We start from the raw sequence: 23,198 nt of genomic DNA on the forward strand, positions 1-23,198 counted from the left end.
TACTATATCCCACAATGCAAAGCGACTGGAACGTCACAGCAGCAGTTGAAATGACGGACAGCAGCAGCATTCCAGCAGAAGGGGGACGCTTTAGCTAAAGAAGCGTCGGTTATTGTTTACTTCCACCTGGCGTAGCATACCGCTAAATGAATTTGAAAAGCTCCTCCACACTAGCCTGGACATGAAGTTACTTTCTTCCCCACACCTGTTACCTGCCAACACGTATCGCTGATCCCGTATATACATGTCTCATTGTGCTCCTGTCTTGTTCAGTACTTGTAAAGATGAAAGATCAGCACTTTAGGAAACAAGTATTATGTCACATCTGGGGCCGGTGTCACAAAGATGTTTTAGACTGGTCTATAATGTGAGGCCAGTCTTATTATTGCTCATAGATTAGTCTAATGCAAGTTTTCACAAAATTAAAGACTGACTAATTTAGCTCAGCTCTAAGGCCCATGTTACCATGGCAACAATCAGCGACAGCTGCTGATCAGTAGCACCAAATTTTGAATGTCTTTGATGGTCATTTCAACGGTCGGGTTAACACTGTTTACTGTTCTTAAAATTTTTATTTCCTTATCAGGGTTTTTTTTGTTGTTGTTGTTGTTGTTGTTTCACTCTTACACTGCCCTTAAACTGCTGAAACCCTCCAATAGACAAACATGTTCTGCTGGGGTAAACAGACTTGAGCGGGGAGATGCGGTTGCTTGGCCTTTTGTTTTGTTTTGAAAAAAGTCTTAATGTACCCAGAATTCAATGCACCATTGTCCTGCTTAAGGTAGTCAAGAACTAAAATGCTTTGTGAAACGGATGAATTGAGACGTCTATCTGAAGTCTGACTATTTGTTGTATCTAAGCCGCGATCAAAGTCTGTCTTTGTGAAACCGGCCCCAGGTCTCAGCGTTGCAAGATTGCTTGTTGCATCAAACCACTTGAGCCTCCGGCAGAAAAACCACAACTCAATCAAATATGTCTGAGCAACTGAGGCCCACAAGCTCAGAAAGGCTGAGCTCTTCACTCCGCGCTCACGCTTTAGTACACCGTGTTGCACGACAGAGACGAGACATCACCTTTAGAAACGAGAGAAGCTGCAGCAGCTTGAAAGCTGAGTTAAACAACTGTGACCTCCTTTGCTTTTTTTAGATAAAACAGTGAAATACTGCCGCGCGGAGAAATGCAAGCACGAGGTCAGCTATATTAAGTTGATGTCTTGAATAAATAACTCAAAACCGACTATAAGTGCTGCCATGGGGCGAGTGAACCATTGATTTCTGTGGGCGATTATGGTGTTTATGTTGTCGGAGAACTGCTCAAACTAAAGAAGCTTTCACTACATCGCTTAATCACTTACTGGAGTACTTAAAACATACTTTCTACTATAATTTAAACTAGACATAAGTCCTGTCAGAGTAAAGTGCGAGACTCCTCTAAGAAATGCCGTTCCAGAGGCCGCAGAGGAGCAGGTTTAAGACGCCATCTGTGGGCATAACAGTGTTGTTTAACTCGTCGTGTAACGGCAGCGTTCGGCCACACAGAAGCTCTTGAACGTGTCCCTAAGGACATGAGGACGTGGAGAGGAGATACCTGCAGAGAATAAGCTCATAATGTGGATGTTTGAGTGAGGGAGTCATGCACTCAACTGCTTTATCTGAAAGATAGGTGACCTTTAGATGTGAGTCACCTTAGTGTGTGTGTGTGCGTGACCTCATGTATATTTGCTAGTCAGTCACACTTCAGTCGCCCCATGAAGCAGTGGCCTAGATAACATGCCAGAGCAAATCATTGTTACACATTTCATCTGTATTGTTTCACACTCAGGTATTTCATCTTACAGAGAGGTGTGTGTGCGCGCGCGTGTGTGTTTCAACCGCAGTATCACAGTAACATTAATCCTCTGATACACTGAAAAATTGAGCGACTGTGTGACACCTGACACTTACTGAAGAGAGAATCGAAATTGATACTGCGAGTATAATTCTTCAGTACAGATGAGAGCTAACAGCGTGTGGGATGTTTGAAGAGGATGATAGAGAGAGAGAGAGGGAGAGAGATGGGAGAAGCATGCTGATGATTTAGTGCCGCTGCATCGACCACACTGTATAAAGTGCAGATAATCGCACGCAGATAAAGCCAATCAATCACATGTTCCCTGCCCTCTCACATGCTTGGATTCGCCTTGTAATAAAATAAACAATGGGCTCTTTGTCGGGGTGAAGCGAAGGGGTTGTTTCAAAAAAAAAAAATCAATCAGGATGCAATGGCAGAATTGTGAGGCCTTTTATAGATGCATGTGCGTGCAGAGAAATGTGTATTTGTCCCCCTGCTTTAGCTTCGCAAAACACGCACATGTGCTTTCTATGCAGACACCTACACATCCACGTGTGTTTCTGAACAAAGATGGCCGGCCTTTTCGCTCGCATGAAGTAATTGGGTCGCATGTGTGAACAGCAGTCAGGAAGAATTTTAATCAAACTTAAGAATCCCAAATGTACATCCCACCTCGGGCGATCAATTACCATGCAGGCGGGTGCGACAGCAAAGAGTGCTGATAATGCACTGTTAGAAAGAGTATAGAAAAGTGGTGATTTCTGCCTCTCTGAGCCGCTGCAGCTGCGACCAGATTCACCTTGTGGAGAGGTGAAGTATGTGGGAAGCAGAAACGAGCGTGCATCCACCTCCACCTCACATGTACTCCTCCCTCCCTCCCTCCATCTTTGTGGTGCTTTGTCTAGTAGGTAAATAGGAGCCAGGCACTGTGAGTGATGAGTTTATTAGCTCCCGCCAGCTGTGACCAACCCTTGGGTGTTATTGGCGGGGTGGCGGTGTCTATGTGTGTGTGAGTGTGTGTGGGATGATGTCGAACAGGGTGGGGGCTCTAGGAGGGGAGTATAGAGGGGAACGGGGGGGGAGTCAGACGCAAGGGAGTACCCCATGAGAACCAGAGAAACTCCCTGGCAACTGGAGACAGGATCAACACTAAATGGGGCGCCCCCATTCATGCAGCAGCGACACAGAGCCAAATGACAGAGATTGAGCGAGAGAGAGAGGGAGGGAGGGAGTGGGGGACGAGAGAGAGGGAGGGGGGTGCTCCTGTGTGCAAATATGTGAATGAGAGTAAAACAATTGAAGTCTGGTCAGCAGGAGACTTCCTACTGCTCAAATTAGTCTGCACAGATATTAACATGCAGGCGGCAAGAGTCCCTGAATGCATCACAGCACTCAGTTACAAACATGATTGGATAAAACGCGTTCAAATCCCTTCAAAACCCCTTTAGCGTCTAATTCTGACGCACAAGTATCCTTAAAAGCAGACAGAAGAACGCATGTTGTTGCTTAATTGATGTTTAAGTTCACTTATAAGCTCCATTAAGAATTGATAACCGTGGGAGGAACAGATATAGATCCTTTACATGTCTGCACACATGTACAAACAGGCCACAAACGCACGTCACGCACACGTGCACGTACGGCCGCCGCTCTGATGTTAATTGCCGCAATGTCATCCGTGGTGAGTCAGTGGATCGCGGAGGTGTCTGTGAATGTGCTTCTCAACGTGAATGTATTTAACGGAGCGTGCGCGCGTGTCCACGAGCTCCGCGCCGGATCCTCCAGGGGGAATCCAAATGCACCACAGTGGTCAGACCTGCCACACCCTCACAGAGTAAACAAAGGCGGAGATATCGGAGCCATCAGCAGTTAAAAGGTGCACAAGTTGAGGTTGAAACAAACAAATGTGATGCTATTTAGAGGAGCGCGAGGCGTGTCTGATGCTGAGCCTCATATTGTAATTAGAGTGAAATTGGCTCTCGCGCATAGATGAGAGGTTATCTCCAAAACCGCCCCCTCGCTTTTACGCACACATGCGCAGGCCGCTTTTACTCCTCACATACACACACACATACGCACACACACATTCCAAAATCCAGCCCTTTGTCTCGGTGGTAGCCCCGAAACAGGAATCCAGCAAGCAAGGGAGGAGAGAGGAGCGTGTGTGTGGACCAGACTGTCTCCTCCCCCCACCGTATAAACGCACACACCACACTCTCTCCTCCCCCTGACCCCCCTCCTCCTCCACAGCCCTGCTCGGCCCCCGTTGCCTTTGTGTGTGTGTATGTGTGCGCCGTGGAGCTGACTGCGTACCCGAAAACCGTGTGACGGATGCCTTGCGTACAAAAATAAGCTTCTTTTCTTGGAATTTCAAATTGATCCGTGTTATTTATTCTACGGGAAATAGGAAAACCTTGCAGGTGCAAGTGAAGGGGAGGAACCGGGCGGACGCACGTGAAGCTCTCACTTCTCCAAAGCCAGGAAATAGAAAAGGAAAAGGAGCGCGTTAGCAGCAAGTGCAGCAAATTGGACTTTCCTCCATCAGCAACCTCTCTCTCTCTCTCTCCTCTCGCCATCCCTGCTCCTCCTCTGGTCTCCCTACTTACTCCCATCCAACCCCTCATTCTCCCAGCCTCCTTCCCAGAATAGCCTCACTCACAGACCTAAAAAAGAATAACAGCACAAGGGGGTGTTTGGATTTCGGGGTGACTCTGGAGACGCTGGAAATGGATTAAAAAAAAAAAAAGGGAGACTCTGCACCGCAAAACTGGAGCAGCACGCGCGAGCACGCCGGGGGGGAAGGGGGCGACGGGACTCGGTGAATTCGCGGAGCCCCCGGGACAGAGGTGAGTGCTCGGGATGTCCGGCGGTATTGTGGTGCCTCTCTCCCGCATGCTTCCACCAGCTACCCTCCGCTCATGCAGCACATGGTTTTCACGTTTCCATAATTGATGATCTCATACGCAATCTGATGATTTGTGCTCGTGCTGGAGTAACAACTAACGTGTTATCGATACCTTTTGCATCATTGTGGTTCTGTTACTGAGCCTCCTCCACAGTGGCTACGAACAACTGAACTACAACCTCCGCTGGGTGATTACAATGAGAGAGCATTAACAGCTAATTAAATGTTAAAAAATACACTCCAGGAAAGCTGCAGCCGTCTTTACTAACATTATTAAGATAAATAGCAGCTTAAAATGCTGGTTGAAGTGATTCTCAGGACAGAGGAAGGTGAGCTAAGTTGTGTAAACCCTCCTCCTCCTCCTCATCAACTGGAGCATACAGTATGGCCCTTTATGTCTGTGCCTCCTCAGGGCCCTGCAGTGGTCATGGCTCTGCAGCCAGCTCTGTAACTTTCCTGTAGGATGGAGGAGAACATGATGAATTAAAAATTGATCAGCCGTCCTGTTGCACTTTACAGTCAGCTCATGCTTTGATTTTTAAGTTCATGTCGGGGAGCTACGGGTCAGTAACAGAGCAGCGACTTTACATTGTGATTTTAATGCTTAGTCAACGACCTGAGGAGACATCAAGGATCCATTACAGCACTCTGTACTACTGACTAGCATGCTGTGGCGTATTATGTGGCAATATGGTGAATAGCATACTGATGTTATCGTGTGTGATAGAAGGAGACAAGCTTGGAATTAGCTACATTTTCTTAGGACAAATAATTGGCAGCTTTTTGGTTCTAATTTGAGTTCATTTAAATTCAGAGGAATGCTCTGATATGATTTTTCCTCAGAAATAAATGTTGCTAGTCGCAGCCTTAATCTCAAGTTTACTGTCACACAACATAAAGAAGGCAGTGAATCCTCCTCACACGTGACTACATGAAACTATGTTTGGCATTTTTGTTCGTAAAAAACTTTAATATTCAAAATAGCTGCATTTAATTGTTCTGACCTTTGACTTTTTGATTCATCGCCCGATCATTTCAGCTCAATGCCATGCCGTGCTGTACCATGTTGTCATATGTTACATAATATCCACTTGGTGTATGTCTACGTGCTATACTGGGGTACAAATTACAGGGGAACAAACCCCCAAAATGAATAGAGAAGCTTTTTAAGATAGCATGAAGAGTCACTGAATGGTTGGATGAGTACGATGGTTATGGGTGGGACTCGCAGGGTAACTCACGATACGATACGTGGGTCACGATACTGATATTATCACGATACAACGATTGTGCGATAATTGATATATTGCAACATCATCTTATGATACATCACCATATCTGATTCAGCGAAGAATACAAAATGCCCATAAAAAAGTAAAGTGTAGGATTAATGTAATAATTCACTGCAATGTGGTTTCAGTTTCACAGAATTTGACACAAACTGATATAAACGATGTTTTCAGTCTGTAAAAACAAATCAGGATTTGGATACGAAAGTGGCCGCCGCATCTCTGAACTCTAACTCTCTTAACCGCTATCTGACATTATCCCGCTGCCTTCTTCTTTTATCCTGCTGTCAACTTCGTCTCCGGCCAGTTCATTTCCATTCACGTTACCCTCCTTCATGTCACAAGCGGAAGGAGTCATGAAGTAGTGACGCGGTGAGTTAAACTCAAAGGGAAATCTGTCCAGAGCGCCAAATATTTGTAAATTAAAATACTGATATTTGGCACCTATCGATAATTGTATTGCACTAGTCGGAGCGATATATTGCCACATGGATATTTTGTCCCCTAACGATGATGATGTTAATCCAAATCATTATTTATTGCTGAGTAGGTTTACACATACAACGTATTTGTTTTGGTGTTTTAGTGCGTAACAGTCGGGTCTTACCTTTGCTGAAATTTCAACATCATGATGCAGATTTGTAAGAAGTAAAAATGAAGCTTTGTCAGGTCTGTCCTCAAGAGGTCGGATCGATCTGATGCATTCGAGGAAGTCGGGAAATCTGAACGCTGAACGGCTTTCGTGACACAGGGTCAAGGGAATTCATCTCAAGTTACATTTTGGATCTACAACGGATTGTTAGCTGTTAGCATGCAGATGTCTGTTTATAGAGATTAATAAGAAGCTAAATTGTTGTCAGATCGCGCTGATTGGAGCCGTGATGGCATTACTGCAGATTACTTTCTGCCGGACTGTTTTTCTTGCATATGCTGCAGCCTGCTGATACATGATTGGTCAATACTACTCAGACTACAAGCGTAGTTCAAACCTTACCTTCCGGGAAATCCATGTCCCTGCTCACAGATTCTGCTTTGTCGACTATTCTACAATGTAGAATCAGTAAATAGAGATTAATGCACAATTAACCAAGGCTCCACCCAGCGTACGGTGTCTGAGTAACATCCAATACACGACAATCCAGTAAATCCAGCAGAGATCAAATGAACACAAAGTCAAAAACACATTTTGGCTCCAGCACTGAACAATATCTTTGTTGTGCTTCATGTCAATCATTCACTATGGCCTTCCCAGTCACCAGGTCTCAACTCAGCTGTGCATCTTTAATGAATTGTGGACTGTGGGTGAGACAGCGCTCTCCACCTCCGTCATAAAAACACCAAATGGGGGAAAAACTTTAGAATAATGATGTGAATCGCTCCAGTAGAGTTTGAGAGACTTGCCGAGTAACACTGCAGCTTTGTCTTGAGACCAAACATCTTCTAAAGATTGCTCATAGTTCATTAGTGAACTTTTATACTGTAAATAAGTCTGTTTATTATAAGCTGTAGTCAATAACGCTATCAGTTTCACTTAACATACATAAACTACACTGTACCATGCAATACAACACCACACTACTACTCTAGCCTCTGCTCTGACACCACCCTCCCCCTTTCTCTCCCCCTGCTGGTCAGTGAGTCTTGTATCTTCCTCCCCTTCTGACGGACTGTTTCTGTCCACCTCAGGCTATACAACCCAACTCCTTCGCCTGCACGCACACCCGCATAGACACGCAGACTAGATGTGCGCACACTGCTGGAACTACACACGCATGCAAACAGTGCTGACATGTTTGCGAGCGGAAGCACACAGCGGCTCAGACTGCACACATTTTGCACTCACACACTTATGACGTGCCCCAGAGGACAAATGCTGGTGTGATAGATAAACGAGGGCCTTTTCTTCACTAAAGAGGCTCATTCTGTGTGTGTGCGTCTGTGTGTGTGTGATGGGAGTCGGGGTGAGCTTTAAATGCTGACTGGAGTAGGTCACTGAGACCAAGCGGCGGGGAGAGTGACACCCAGGACCCTTAGGTCTTCCTAAGCTGCTTTCAGCTACACTGGAATCCATCCATCCCCACATCCCCCCCCCCCTGTGTCTGATCCTCACTCCCTCCCCCAGCCAGACGTACACATCCACCAGACGTACACAAGCTACACTCTTCTGCTTTTCATCTTTCTTTTTTTGTATCATTTCTCTCCTTTACCTCTTTGATCTCCGCTTATCTTGTCCCCGCTTCCCTCCTGTTCTCCTCTCGTCTCCTTTCCTCTCCCCTCTTCTCCTTTCCTTCCCTACTTCTCCTCTCCTCTTCATTTTTCTAGCGGTCATGGAAATTAAGACTGTAGAAGTCTTTGATTCTCCGTGTCTTACACCGCCTCAGGGTCAGGCCCTCTTATCTGGGAGAGAAAGGGAGAGACAGACGCAGGGAAAGGACGGGAAGGAGATAAAACGAGGAGGAGAGAGGTAGAAAGAGAGGTGTTAACACGGAGGGACAGATAGGAAGAGAAGGGGAGGTGAAGAAAGGTGGAAAAGGCAGGGAGAGGGATTTGAAGACAGAACAGTGAAGAGAATGAAAGAAGGAGAATTTAGGGGGGAAATAAAGAAGGGAAATGGCAAAGGAGAAGAGGGAGAAATAGTAAGTCGGATTCCAGCCAATATGACTTTCGTGAAGGATGATATTTTTGGACTGAAGCCTTAGATTGGCTGACTACTGCTCATAATTCTACGTGCTTTTACTTTGAAAAGTTGCCCAAAAGAGGAAGCTACTAGTAGGAAATGCAAAAGCGCTTCTAAATTACGCGTTTTAGTGTGAAAAAGCAGGCCATACATTAAATATACTGGCTTCAATACGATTTATATTAAAAGTCAACGCTGACGAAACCATATGTAAGGATGTTTATAGCAGATGATGTTGGTAGGAACCAGACGAAGCACAGAGAAAGAAGTAGTAGAAAGGTCAGGAGGAGGCAGATTGGTAGGAAGGTGATTGAGAGAGTGATAAGTAAAATGGGACACAGAGAGAGGTGGGAGAGGTAAACAGGCTGAGATTGAGTGATAGAGAAGAGGGGAACAGATAAAGGACAGAGACGCAGAGACAGAACGACAGGCAGCAATGAAGAGAAACGGGGAGCTGGAGGGAGAGATGTGAATATTTAACTCTGTTTAGTTTTCCATTTGGGCCCTTGGCTCTTCCTTCTCTCCGAGGCCTCTGATCGCCTTCAGGTTACTGATGGCAGAAGATGTCTGCCTGCGTGTGCGTGTGTGTGTGTGTTTGTGAGGAAGATACATTTAGTGTGTGTTCCACTGGGAAGTTAAAAGCTTCCTTTTGAGTTAGATTTTAATCTCATTCTGTTTGTAGATTTCTCAGTGACTTTTCAGCACGGAGCGTCTTCATGACCTGCACGGAACATCAGCAAGTGTGGTTATTAAATGTGCATGTGTCATGGGCTTAGTTATTGAATGTGTAGAGGTGGGCAAAAACAGTTCACGCACCTCATTATTAAACAACACTGTAAGAAAATTGCATGTAATACATTTTAATTTCTGCTGAAGTCTTATTCTTTAAACTAAGGCTTTGTGCAAGATAAAACCTTCAGCCTTAGAACACTTTTAAAACAGAAGCCGCTTTCACCAACACCCGTCTTTTATGCTTAACGGGAAAGATTACAATCGGCATTCAGACCCGGGTCAAATGACTCTGCAGTACACTCGGGTAATTATCGCCTCGGCTCCGATCGGCATTGATGGGAACACAAACTCCGTGTCGACACGCTAATCTCCGCCCCCTTTCCGGCGCGATGCTATGCTCCGTCTGTAACTTCTGCGACTCCTTGTCATCTCAGCTACAAATCTGCCCGTCTCTGTCCGAGCAGCGCTTTAACATCGTTCCACATTTGTGGGCGCCGAGTTTGATAAACGGACTGAATGAGTAATAGATACAATAAAGGCCTAACCACCGTAACATCTTCACTGTTTACTAACCCTGTCCCCGGCGCGTTTGTGACGTCAGAAGTAGGGATGCACGATATTATCGGCACGTTATCGGCCGATATCGGCTTAAAAATGATTTATCGGATATCGGCCAACACGCCGATATCCACCGATATAATTAACTGATAAAATAATGGGCTGCTGCATACTTGATTAAATGCCCGACCTCGGCGCAAAAATCCCCGGGGGGAAGAAGACCTGCTCATGTGTGTCTACCTGCAGCATGAGAAGAGTTAGAAGCCAAAATGTCCGTGGTGTGGAAGTTTTTCAAAGTGTCCGAAATAGATCGCAAAACTGCTATTTGCAATGACTGCTCAGCTTCAGTGATGCGAGGAGGAGCCAAGGCAAAGTCTTTCAACACTACAAACTTGATTAACCATCTCAAGACCCGTCACCCCGACCGTTGTAACAAATGTGATAAGAGTATCACCATTATACTGTACGCTAATTCCAATACAGAAGGGAGTTGATGATCTCTGCTATTAGGTGTGCGGGAAAAAAATATCGGTATCGGTAATCGGCTAAATGAGTTATAAAATATCGGCATATCGGATATCGGCAAAAAATCTAATATCGTGCATCCCTAGTCAGAAGGTGACGCAGCAGAAAAGAGACCGACAGCAGTATACTTCACTGGCAGTGGGAAAAGAGACAATGGCTATAAGCGGGTCTGAAAAGGGTAGAAGTTTCATTCATCAGATTAAGTCCAAGTTTGAACATGATGCTTTCAGAAATATTGATGGTAGAAATCCCTCAGAGTCTCAATCTGTTCTCCCGACAGGCTGTGACTGGCCCCACCCCAAGATGACGTCCCCCAAAAACAAAGCCAAGAAGAAACCCCCCAAAGACAGCATGACGCTGCTGCCGTGCTTTTATTTTGTAGAGGTGAGTGCACAGAGATTGGATGTATTGATGAATCACCTTTTTTATTTAGAAGTTTGCTTGTGTGACGTGACTCACTACATTTACTGAATCAAACACAGCCTGAATCACTGTCTTTGCTCTACAGAGTCATACTAACAGGGAGTTTTTATTCTCACTGCATCCAAGCGCGTCTGACCTCCACTCAAAGGCAGCGTGATGTTTTTCATGAGAAAATATTACACTGTCATCACTCTCTTCTTTATCCTTTGGTGTGTGAAAGTGTGTATTAGTTGAGATGAATCACCTCTTTCAAAGCAAATATTAAATGCGAGTCACTCTTTGTCCTTGTCCTTGTGTGTTTTTGTTGTGTGTGTGTGTGTGTGTTTGTGTGTGCATGCCTGTGCAGCTTCCAATCGTCCTGTCCTCCTTGGTGTCCCTGTACTTCCTGGAACTGACAGATGTGTTGTCCCCGGCGATGGTGGGCTTCCGTTGTCATGACCGCGACCTCTCCATGCCCTACGTGGAGACGGGCGATGAGCTCATCCCGCTGTTGATGCTGCTGAGTTTGGCCTTCGCCGGTCCCGCTGCGTCGGTAAGTCAATCAAACGCACAAGAACACAGACACACTCATGCACACACATAAGGGTTGTTGGTGGGGATAGAAAGGAGTTCCCTGCAAAGGTTCAGCAGCAAAGACGATAAAACTTTAGTCGTTAAAAGTTGTTTTGGCTGACTTCATGTGTCAGTAAAGTGAAATATTGAGGAATTATCTGGAGTTATTGTTCTGTCTTCCTGAAGAATGAATGCTAGTTGTACATCTGCTTCCTTTTAGCTCTGTTTTGGTCTCCAGCTCCTCCTTAGAAAAATATAGATAGACGGAATAATATTTTAAATTGGCGCCATAGCTGTGGAGAAAGTTGTACAAACAGCTTGTGGTTTCGCTCATTCTACATTCCTACAACACCCAGCATGCATTGCGCCCCTCCCTCTGAATGGAATGGCCCAGCGAGAGACGATTGAGTGAAATGCTACCGTTACGCTGCAGGCAACGGCTCAGAGCGGTACAGAATCCGAAATACGACGAGAATATACCGGTGGATCGTCTAAAAAATCTTCAGGTCTGCAGTCTACATTTCAAACCTGATGATTTTGAACGAGACATGACATCGAGGCGGGCGTCCTAGACTGAGGAAGTGTAGTTTAGCGAGCTCCCTGGCCTCCGCCAGATGACGTGTTTTACGCGGATAGCCTCCTCCAAAGGCAAAGAGCGACATTACATATTATTTCTACCAAAATGGCATTAGCTCCCAGTAATAGCATGATAGGACCAGTGTTGCCAACTTATACTTTCTCACCAGATTCAGCGACTTTTAAACCCTCCCAGCGACTAATGACAAATTTAGAGACTTTTTCAAACCAGTGAAATATATTATATTGCAATTCATTCCCATGTTTGCTGCTCAGAGTAATCGCAGTTCACGGCTCCTCTGCCAACAGCTCCGGGTTGCTCTCTCTCCTCTTGTCCCTGCGCAGGCAGTCAGGGCTGGCCTCACAATCACTGTTATGCAAATGAATACATCATGGCGTCACCAATATGCAAATTAGCGTATGACATCATTTGGAGACTTCTCGCTACTTCTGGAGCTAGTGCTAGCTACTTTCATTGGAAAAAAGTTGGCAACACTGGATAGGACTGAGGTTGAAAATCAGCGAACTGGCCCTTTAAAGTTCGGCGAGTCACTTGCTATTCATTTGGTGCTTAGCAGGAAGCATATGGTCGGTGTATCAGTTCGTTTTTGAGCAAAATTGGACCAAAACAGGAAGCTAAACAAGACCCAAAAAGTCAGTTAAATAATAACTCCCGCACTGTTTGTCAGTGAGTGACATTTCACCCTTTGCTCAGGTAAAAATGTTGCCCAATGTGCGTCTTCGGTTTGGGGAGTTCTACACACATCACACACTAATGGGCAAATACATAGATCACTTAAAAACACACACGTACAGCTTCTCAAACACTCACGAAGCAAATTCAATCTCCCCTCAGAAATGCACAATCAATGGACACATTGATAAATACACACCTGACATTCCAATACACACCATCAGGCATGCCACAGGCCTCCCAAATCAATACACACACACTCTCTCTCTCTCACACACACACTGCTAATCCATCAGCAGCATGGAAAGGAGCAGACCTATCCAACACTCATCTATCACTCTGATTGGAAGTGATCACTACTCGATAGCACCTTCCTCCATTCTCTCTCTGTAGCTTTCTCACCGTAGATCACAATCACAGGAATGGATGTTTGACATTAATCGCACTTTTACCTTTTGTTCCTCTCGCTTTCTTTCTCTGTTCTTTCTCTACTGGGACTACTATATGACAGAAATCTGTAAAATATTCAAGAATTTGCTTCATTTTCGGCTTCTATTTACTTCTCTCTTGCCAGATAATGATGGGGGAGGGTCTGATGTACTGCATGCAATCCAAGCTGAAGACATGTCCCAAGTCGGAGAGCAGCATCAATGCTGGAGGCTGCAGCTTCAACTCCTTCCTACGCAGAACCGTGCGCTTCGTTGGTACGTCCAACTGCAAATCCTTCAGGGTTTGTTTGGAGGGGGTTTTATGAATTAAGGTCACATTCTGAGCCACGGCATGTAACGGTTAGGGAATGGTGTTCAGTGTTTGCTCAAGAAAACTTGGATTTAGAAGTGGTGTAGTTTTTCCCAGAGGCCATCCACCCAAACAGCAACATACTCTTATATATTCACATTCTATTTCTGATGTAGAGTTCCTTTTATCTCACAAAGAAACACCTCAACGAAGTGATTCTCTTACATAAATTAGTAAGTGCACAAGTGTGACAATATATCAGATGCAGTGTTTAAACACATTCTGGAGTTTTCTGCTCCTCTTCAGGTTATTCCTTTACAAACATCTATTGCCACCCGACAGATGATGAATCCTTCAAAATAAAGCGTCAGAATATTAAAATCCCCCCAGATATATTCTGAATTTGGTCTTTGGTTCCCAAATGTATTAACATTGTAACGAACTGTCGGCTGTCGGTAGTTGGAAACCAATTGCTGTTGTTCTTAAGATGGAAATCAGTTTGGGCTGGGAGTTATTCCCCTTACCGGCTGAGCCCCCGACATGATTCCATTTCAGACTGAAATAAGCTAATTACATGCATTAAATGGAGGGTGACTTGAAATGAAACAGACTTGATATAATGCTCCACGGGAAATATCTGGAGGCTGACTTTGAGCTTTGAAGTGAAAAGACTAATTCACCTTGCCGAATTTCAGTGTCTGCGGAGAAGCTTCATAACCTCACAGACTGAAGGCTCGTGGTGTCACTTCAGGTGGAAAAACTCAGCGTTGTTTTTTCCGACTGCAGGTGTTCACAAATGTGAAGAAACCCCTCCAGGGGCTGTTAGTTCATTTGCCATCTCTAAATCTGTCTCCTACCTCTCCCTCTCCCTCAGGTGTTCACGTGTTCGGTCTCCTGGCAACAGCCTTGGTGACAGATGTCATCCAGTTAGCTACCGGTTACCACGCCCCGTTCTTCCTCACCGTCTGCCAGCCCAATTACACGGCGCCGGGGGTGTCATGTGACAACAACGCCTACATCACTCGGGACATCTGTATGGGGAAGGACCAGTACGCCATCATGTCAGCGAGGTAAGACACTAACATATGTGGAAACAGGAAGTGTCCATCTGCTTGAATTCAAAAGCTGCATCCTAGATTAGAAAGCCTATAAAGTCAGATATATTGTAATATAAAGTATATATTTTTATGCCCATTAGCTCTCTAGCTCTGCTTCTCTCATGCCATAAGTTAAAAAAAAAAAAAAGTTAGATCCCTTTGCTTGCTAGTTAATGAACAGAAACATATAAATATACCGTAGCCTATAGCCTGGAGCATAATGTTCTGCAGTTGAGGCTCTGCTTGTACAAATGCTCTCTAATGCAAAGCTACATTTACTTCTAATCATATAAAATGATCAAAATATGATGAGAGGATTTACAGTAGCTGAGAAGTTTACTCTATGTTCCTACATATCGTGCAGAAGAGAATATTCATACTGCAAGGCGAGGAGTCATCAAAACTCATTAGCATTTGAAGAGGATTACAGGAGATTAAAAAAGCTAAGGAGTGAAATTGTTGTTACAGTTGGATTTTTTGAAATAATGCAATATTTGCATGTTAATGATAGGCTGCTCAGTGAAGCGAATTCATACAACAAGACTTTAAATGTCCTTACAAATTGTGCTTGCGCCCAGCTGTAGGGTTTGTGGCGAAGTTTGGCTACTCTTTAGCAGCACAGTGTTGAACACGCAGATAAAGCTAAGCATATGGCTAACGGAGAGGCATCATAAGGGCAAACAGAATATAGGATTACAGCTAAATTTAACTACCCATATATTAAATTAGCATTATGCTTTTGCTAACTTCTAACCCTAACCTTAATTAATAGTTTGACGTTTTCTAATACAAGGATACAGCTAGAAGTCAGTTAGCGTGTCAGTTAGCTAGAAACTATTCCTGGACCAGGAATTCTGGTCTAACACTCACTGTAAAACCACAACTTACTTTTAACACTACGGTTTTCGTTTGGGTTCAAAGATTGAGATAATGTTTTGTCGGCGTACTGTTGAACAGAGCCTAGCTAGCTTATCCTTTTCCTGGCGTTGTAGCAAGATAAGCTAGCCAGCTGCTAGCTGTAGCGCTACACTGAGTGGCCAGACACGAGGGCGGCGTTTGAGTGGTCTTTTCATCTAACTGTTAGCGCAAATTAAGCAAGTATTTACCTTCAATGCTGACCATAACAATGACAGCTAAATGCATAGTCCAAACTTTAGCATAAGTTAGCTTAATAGTCATTCTTGCCTGAAGCCTAAAACAACATCTTGACCCTCGACGTTCTCACTTTCTAAGACATATTCCTCACTTCTAAGGTCTTAAACTTAACTGGGTCTTCCCAAAAATAGACGTACCAGAGCACTCACATAACCACACACACAAACACAGTCCTGAAAGAGTGGAAGAAGGTAAACAGGACAGGAGGATAACACGCGAACATAAAAAGTGTCTTTATAAAGCTGATTAAATGAGCTTTGTGATTCAGGTTTCTATACTCTAAAGTAGTGGCTTGACCACATTTAATCTACCCCCTTATTTCTCCACTAATGCCCCATGGTAGTCACTTTGTTTTCATGAATATACGCATTTAATGACGCACACGCTGGGTTTGACAAACGCAGTCGGGCAGGCACTCAGGTTTAAACGTCAGATAAATTCCTGACATCACAAATAACACGCGCCACCACGACAGCTGTATTCAGGTTTATACAAAGGGCAGTAAACACAGAATACAAACAGCTTTTTTTGTGCATATATAAATCTTTCTTCTCTCTCTGCTTTGACTTTTTCACACCTAACTCTTCCCCTTTCTCCCCCTCAGGAAAACATTTCCATCCCAGCATGCAACGCTCTCTGGCTTCGCTGCTGTCTATATATCAGTAAGCACTTCTGTGTTTGTGTGCCTTGAGTTGGATGTTTCTCTATAATGCTTGCATGTGTTTGTGAATGTGTGTGTGGTTCATCTCTTTTAAAAAGTTAATATAGTGTTTAAAATGTTTTCACACTATATTTCTCTATCCTTTTCTAAATGTCATGAGTTTATGCAGATGGCAATATTTTCTCTATCTGTTCAATTATTTGTGTTCATGATAACTACCCAGATGCTCCTCTTATTCTTAACAAACACTGCTGCTGGCAGCATGAAATTATTTCCTGCATATCAGAGGATTACTTGCTGGAATGAAATCACTGTCACTTATACAAAAGTCATGATTGCATTATAGTGTTTACTCACCGAGAGATTTCCGGGTTTGAGACTTCTGTACCCTCAGGCGAGCCTGGGAAGGAGATGAATCTGCGAGGTTTGTTTTATTTGCTCTGGCAGATGAATCTGGTTCCCCTCCCATTTGGATAGATATCCGTCCCGCCAAATTCAGGTCAGGCCAATCACAACCGTTTATCTTAATTCAGGCGGGTCTAAGGCTTGAGGCTTTTTTTCGTAAACAAGATGGCTGCCGCTGAGGTTGTACGTTCTGAATCAGCAATCACGTCAGTGTCAAACAACCCGGACAGTCGTTCTCATTATGTAAAAATATTAAGTGTTGGATACTTTATCATGTCCCGCCAAACATCTGTTGTTTATGTTGATTAGAAGCCATATGAATCAGATGTTGGAACTAGCTAGCTAGCCTGGCAGCGTGCGGCTACATCACACCGGAGGCATTTTTGTCTGCGCCTGTTGATAACACCTCTTGGAAATGTACCGAGCTGTTGCAGAGAAATTGGGCTTTGTGAGTATGTCTGGTGATACCCCGACGACAAAAAGCTATCCGAATCCTACAATAAATAAACCCTGAATGTTCTAGGTCACATCATAATTTAGCACTCATATTTACATCCCAGTGCATATTGGGTAGCTCTTTGCCATTCTGCTGTCTGGTGCTGACTGCAGCAGTTTGTGAACTGTTTGGAAAGTAGCACTGTCATTTTTCCTAGAGGTAACAACCTCCCACACTCACACACATGCACTCTTTTCACCAGTGGCTATTGCGAGCTACTGGCCGTATCACTTCTGCCTCACTGAGCCGAGAGTGTGCTCATTAAAGCTCACCAGACAGATTTCTGATGAGAGTGAGAAGTCAGGAGAGGAGGAGGAAAGCAACTGCTTTAGCAGCCAGAGATACAACGTGTTGTCTGATCTCTGCAAAGTCGAAAACTGTGATAATTTTTCTTCACTGTTGCTCCTCAGTGACCACCACATTAAGATGTGAATATCTTGTATTCAGTCTCCGTGGAACATTTCGATGAAGTGAAATAATTCCACTTGTTTCCACTCTGTTTCTTCTTTGAACTTTGTATTATTCTTAGAAATGTAAAGAAGCTCGACAGACCACTTCACAGGGCAGACTCAAATTTGAAATGCATTGAAAATATATGAAAACTCACCCTGCTGACAGACTCTCCCCCTCTCTTGCTTCAAGTAAAGTAGTATTTTTATGCTCAAGGCTAGATAGACAGGCTTGTTAAAATGGATATTTTTGCAAAGCCTGCTTTTCTGTCACTCAGCTGTCCTCCACTTTATGTAAACGAAATATAGCGTGCATGCAGAGAATTTAGAAGCAGCTGTAAATATATTCTCTCTGCCTTTCCGTGTCCCTCCGGCTCTCTTACTCTCTCTGTTCACTGTCAAACAATATTCATCTTAATGACCCAGTTAACTTCATACGCAGCATTAAATGCTCTCTTAAAACAGCTCTAATATCAATCAATTTAGGTGGTATCATTGACTGAATTGTCGTGGAGCGCTAACAATATTAGACAGCTCATTTATCTTTTAATATAATCACTCAGAGAGTGTTTTTCAGAACAGTTCATTTGCTTTGTAAACCTCTAAAAATCTGCCAGATGGTTAAACATTTTTATCTATACGGGGAGAAATACCATTAATCGTTTTTAGCTAGGACAGAGAGAAGATGGTTAGCTTAGATTAGCAAAGAGTGTGAAAGCAGGGGGAAACAGCTAGCTTGGCTCTGGTAAGGAAAACATAAGCCAAACAGAACCTATAAAGCTTACTAAATAACAAACTACATCTTTTTGGTTTAATCCAATCAAAAATGTAAGTGTGTAAACAACAAGGTGGGGTTTTAGAGGAAGCTACTGCTCCAGGCTAAGAAATAATCCGGGACAACCAGCAGCTACTCTAAAACCACAACATCATTTGATTTTTTTTTGTCCTTTCATTACAGTTAAAATAATTAAGATTGAATGCATTAATTTGTCAGCTTTAGTACGGAAGCCCTTAGCGGACATGCATCCACACGTACTCGGTTTTCCCGTGATAACGAGTTATTTCTGGTCATTTTCTCGAGATCTCGTCGACGAGATCTAAGGTCTTCCGTACTTAAGAAATGCTAGTTGTTGGATTCTCTTTTAAATAGAGCCTGGCTAGCTGTTTCCACCTGCTACATGCCTGAGCTACGCTAACCAGCTTCTGACAGTAGCCTCATATTTAATGGACAGTTATGTGAGTGGTATAAATCTTCCCATTTATCTCCCTTCCTAAAGGTCATTTTCAGATGTACAGCCTGACACTTTCCACGTAATTCCTCTAAACTATAAAATCTTTCCACTGTCGAGGTCAAACTTAAATACAGTGCGTAATGATTCTTTTTATGCCACCTCCGCCTCACTCTCCTTACGTCTGGCCGTGCGTGTTTTGCATATGTAAACGTACCTCTCTTTCCACAGATGTATTTCAACGCCAGCATCAGCAGCACGACCAAGCTCCTGAAGCCGTTACTGGTGTTTGCCTTCTGCATGGCGGCGGGCCTCGCCGGGCTGACGCAGATCACTCAGCACCGCAGTCACCCGATAGACGTCTACGTGGGATACCTCATCGGAGCCGGCATCGGAGTCTACCTGGTTTGTACACTTTGTTTAAGAGTCATCAAGGGCTCAATCAGACTTGTTAAGCTTAATACTTAAATCTTTGCAGAAAATATGTTAAAGTATTTAATTTACTTTGCAGGTTTCACAGTAATTATTCCTTTTGATTATGAGACTCACTGGAAGACATTTAATTGAGTGAAATTGTATTGAAATTGCCTGTTTTAGGATTTTATTTAGGAAAATGAGGGCCAGCACATGTGTTTATGTATTTAGGGATTTGTTTTGTCCCCAGGGAGGATAAAACAGTCAGCATGCAGCGAAATGCGAATGACAAAATACACATAAATAGATTTATTTTAAATACATTTGTTTAGTTGTTTTGCTACGACTGAATAGTCTCATTGTATTCTAAAACTATCACAGCATGTGCCTCCTCTTTTATCACCTCTCAGATCCATGCGGCTTCCATAAATTTATCTCCCAGTAGTCTGTTTTTTTTTTGCCGGCTCTATATATAGACTTTTTCTATTACGCAGGGAAGGAAGAGAGAATGAATAATCCGATAAGAATTCTCTGGAACAATTTCACACTTCATTTTAAGAAAACTTGTCGTTGCAATTTTCCACGCTCTCCTCTTCCTTTAGTCTCCCTCCTCTGGTCTTTCAGTTTTTAAAGAGGGGGAGCACTTCCTCCCCTCATTAAAGGATGAATTCTTCGAGAGGGGAAGAGAGGGATTCATGCTGACCTCAGACTAAACAGGAAGCAGAAGAAAAGATGCCTATTCATGCACTTACTCCATAATAGATAAAAGATTAAGGCGAGGAGATTTTCACGCTTCTGTCTTTATTGAACATGTCGTCCTCTTCCATCTACTCATTATGTCTCCTCCCCGTGTCCCTCTGTCAGGCTGTGTTTGCAGTGGGGAACTTCAAAGCATCAGAAGAAGACGCTCACACTTTACAAAGACTGACGCCGGCTCTGCAGAAGGACAGCCTGAGGGTGCTGAGTCAGCGCAGTCATGACTCCCTCTATAGGAAGACGCCAAGGGTGTCGGAGAGCAGGGAGGAGCTGGGGGCGGGGCTTGGCTCAGGAGCCCGCAGTAAGGTGAGGAGGGAGAAGGCGTCACTGGCGTCCCTCAAACGAGCGAGTGCAGATGTGGAGCTTCTGGCAACCCGCGGCCCCATGGGCAAAGAAACCATGGTCACCTTCAGCAACACCTTACCAAGAGTAGCCAATGGCAACAGCCCCATCTCCCCCTCAGACGAGCCCGTCACCACGCAGCGTCACATGACCTTCCATGTGCCCTTTGACCCCCAGAGGTCCCGGCAGCTGGTGTCCGAGTGGAAGCAGCGCTCGCTGGAGCTGCGCAGCCAGAGCTCGCGAGACGAGGAGGAGGGAGACGGGGGAGATGAAGGAGGAGCAGCAGCAGGAGGAGAAGCAGGAGACCAGGAGATGCCTTCCTCTCTGTATCCCACAGTGCAAGCCAACAAGGGCATCGCCACGCCAACCGGAGCCAGGATGGTGGTGGCACCCCCGCTCGTTCACATCCCTGAGGAGGCCACTCGACCGCCGCCTGTTTCCCCTAAGAGCGCCAAAACGCGTGCCAAGTGGCTGTCGCTCACCGAGGAAGGGAGGGTGAAAGAGCCGGGGCCGGGGCCCATCGCGGTGTCGACTCCGCGAGTGCCGAACACGCAGCCCAACCAGCTGCCCAGCCAGCAGAGAGTCACTCAGGTGAGGAGACGATAAATGCCTGCAAATGATAATAACTACGACAATCTGAGCAGTCATTTTTCGTTATTTAATTTCAGGTGGCACGCTGCCAGATCTGAAAAATACAGTTTAGACAGGAGAGGAGATTTAACGCGTCTGATTTATTTTGATGGTAAAATCAAAACAGGGCAACACGAGTGGAACAATTTCACTGATTAGTTTCAGATCAGAACACGCTCACAAAGGTTCAAACACTAATTGTAGATGGAGATAAATCTTTAAAGTGTCTGTGAGAATGTTTAACATCATAAAAGTCCCCGCATTATGTGTTTACAGCAGGACAAAGCAGTCTTTGAGCATTTATGTCGTCTTTGCACATTCTGATTATCCTCTCCCCTCCAGGTGATAGCCATGTCCAAACAGCAGGGTCATGGACCCCTCGCTCCGTCCACAAAGACCTCAGAAGGCGGCTCCTCCTCCGGCGGTGGCTCCAACTGCTCCGAGTCACCGTATTACCGCATCCCATCTGATCGGGACAGCTGCACCGGGAGCAACCCGGGGAGCATCGCGGGGAGCGGCAGCATCGTCACCATCGACGCTCACGCCCCTCACCACCCGGTGGTGCGCGTGTCTGCCAGTAACGGCAAGCCGTGGGAGTGGAGGAACACCATCAGCGGAAACATGATGGCGGCGGAGACAGCGGGGGAGAAACACCGCGCGGCGCTGCAGCGACAGGACAATACGAGTCACTACAGGGACTACAGGACGCTCCCTGTGAAAACAGACTCGCTCTGCTCCTCCTCGGCCAGCGGGAGCAACGAGGGAGGAGCGGAGCTGCCTCCCCCTCCTCTCCCCACCTCCTCCTCCCCTCTGCCTCCCCCTCCGCAGCTGTCGTCATCCCCTCTCCCGCCACCGCCTCCTCACTCTTCTTCTTCCCCTCTGCCTCCTCCTCCACACTCCACTCCAATGCCTCCTCCTCTTCCTCACCCCACCTCCTCTCACATGCCCCCCCATCCTCACTTGTCCTCTCAGATGTCCCCACCACCCCTACCACCTCCTCACCCATCCTCCTGTCAAATGCCCCCACCTCCCCACCCATCCTCCTGTCAAATACCCCCACCTCCTCACCCATCCCAATCCCAAATGCCTCTACCTCCTCACCCCTCCTCCTCCCACATGCCTCCACCTCCTCATCCGTCCTCTTGCCAAATGCTCCCACCTCCACATCCTTCCACTTCCCCTCTACCTCCTCCACTTCACCCCTCATCTTCTATGCCCCCGCCTCCTCACCCGTCATGCTCCAGCATGCTCCCCCCTCCTCCCCACCCCGACTTACTGATGGACGCCCACAGCCATGCGCTGTCCCGCTCCTCCACCCTGCCTCGCCGGCCCTCCGTCTCCGCCCGCAGCCACGCCGAGCAGGAGCACTACTACAAGGCCATGCAGAACGAGAGGATGTTATAGTGACGGGGACAGACGTCAGACATCATTGTCTCATGAATGATTGTACTTCAGGAGACTCAGCCGAGAGAGGAGGTGAAACAGGAGGTTGTGGCAGGTGAATCGAGAGATGACTTTTGAAATAAGACAAAAAAGGTTTAAAGAATCCAGAGCAGCAGCTCCAGTCAAAACGCTGAGGAGGCAGCAGGGGTGGAGGACTACGGGGAGGTCTGGCAGCTCACACACACTCAGCAGGGGATCGGCTCACACACACTGCCCACAGCGCCGGCTCCGCAGCCCGTACTGGGAAAAGATCAGACAAGTGAGGAAATGTGGGTCAAAGATCGCAGAGTGAAGATTTAAAAACCCTTTTTTTTAAAACCTAAAGTTTCAGCATGCAAATCCTCTGTGTCTCTACATTCAAAGACTGAATGGAAGCTGCTGCAGCTGTGAGAGAGATATCACAATGAACGGTTTGGGATTTGCTAAATCAAGCCCCCCTGAGAGGCGGGATAAGACCGAGAAAACAAAACAACTACAGGCAATACGAGCTCTCCTCGAACTCAGCTGTTTGAGATTGCCAGATGTAACGCACAGAGAATTTGCTGCTGCAACCAGCTGAAAAACTCATCCTTCAAAGCCACAAAAAGCTATGAATACAGAGAAGAATGCTAAGTTCAAAAAC

At 45.4% G+C, this 23,198-nt stretch overlaps 1 protein-coding gene across 1 annotated transcript; it reads left to right on the forward strand.

The window, feature by feature from the left end:
• The first annotated feature begins 4,610 nt into the window (after window positions 1-4,610).
• Window positions 4,611-22,537, forward strand: LOC138591080 (phospholipid phosphatase-related protein type 3-like). The gene is made up of 9 exons (XM_069661590.1): window positions 4,611-4,676; window positions 10,797-10,900; window positions 11,286-11,471; window positions 13,336-13,465; window positions 14,374-14,569; window positions 16,356-16,413; window positions 19,223-19,396; window positions 20,270-21,094; window positions 21,476-22,537. Exons 2-9 carry the CDS (start codon window positions 10,820-10,822, stop codon window positions 22,535-22,537), a joined length of 2,712 nt encoding a protein of 903 aa, XP_069517691.1. The 5' UTR covers window positions 4,611-4,676; window positions 10,797-10,819.
• Window positions 22,538-23,198: the final 661 nt, after the last annotated feature.

This window comes from Semicossyphus pulcher, unplaced genomic scaffold (assembly GCF_022749685.1).
Source record: "Semicossyphus pulcher isolate SPU_LCO1_2020_fin unplaced genomic scaffold, fSemPul1.0.p SCAF_14, whole genome shotgun sequence".
Taxonomy (NCBI): Eukaryota; Metazoa; Chordata; class Actinopteri; order Labriformes; family Labridae; genus Semicossyphus; species Semicossyphus pulcher.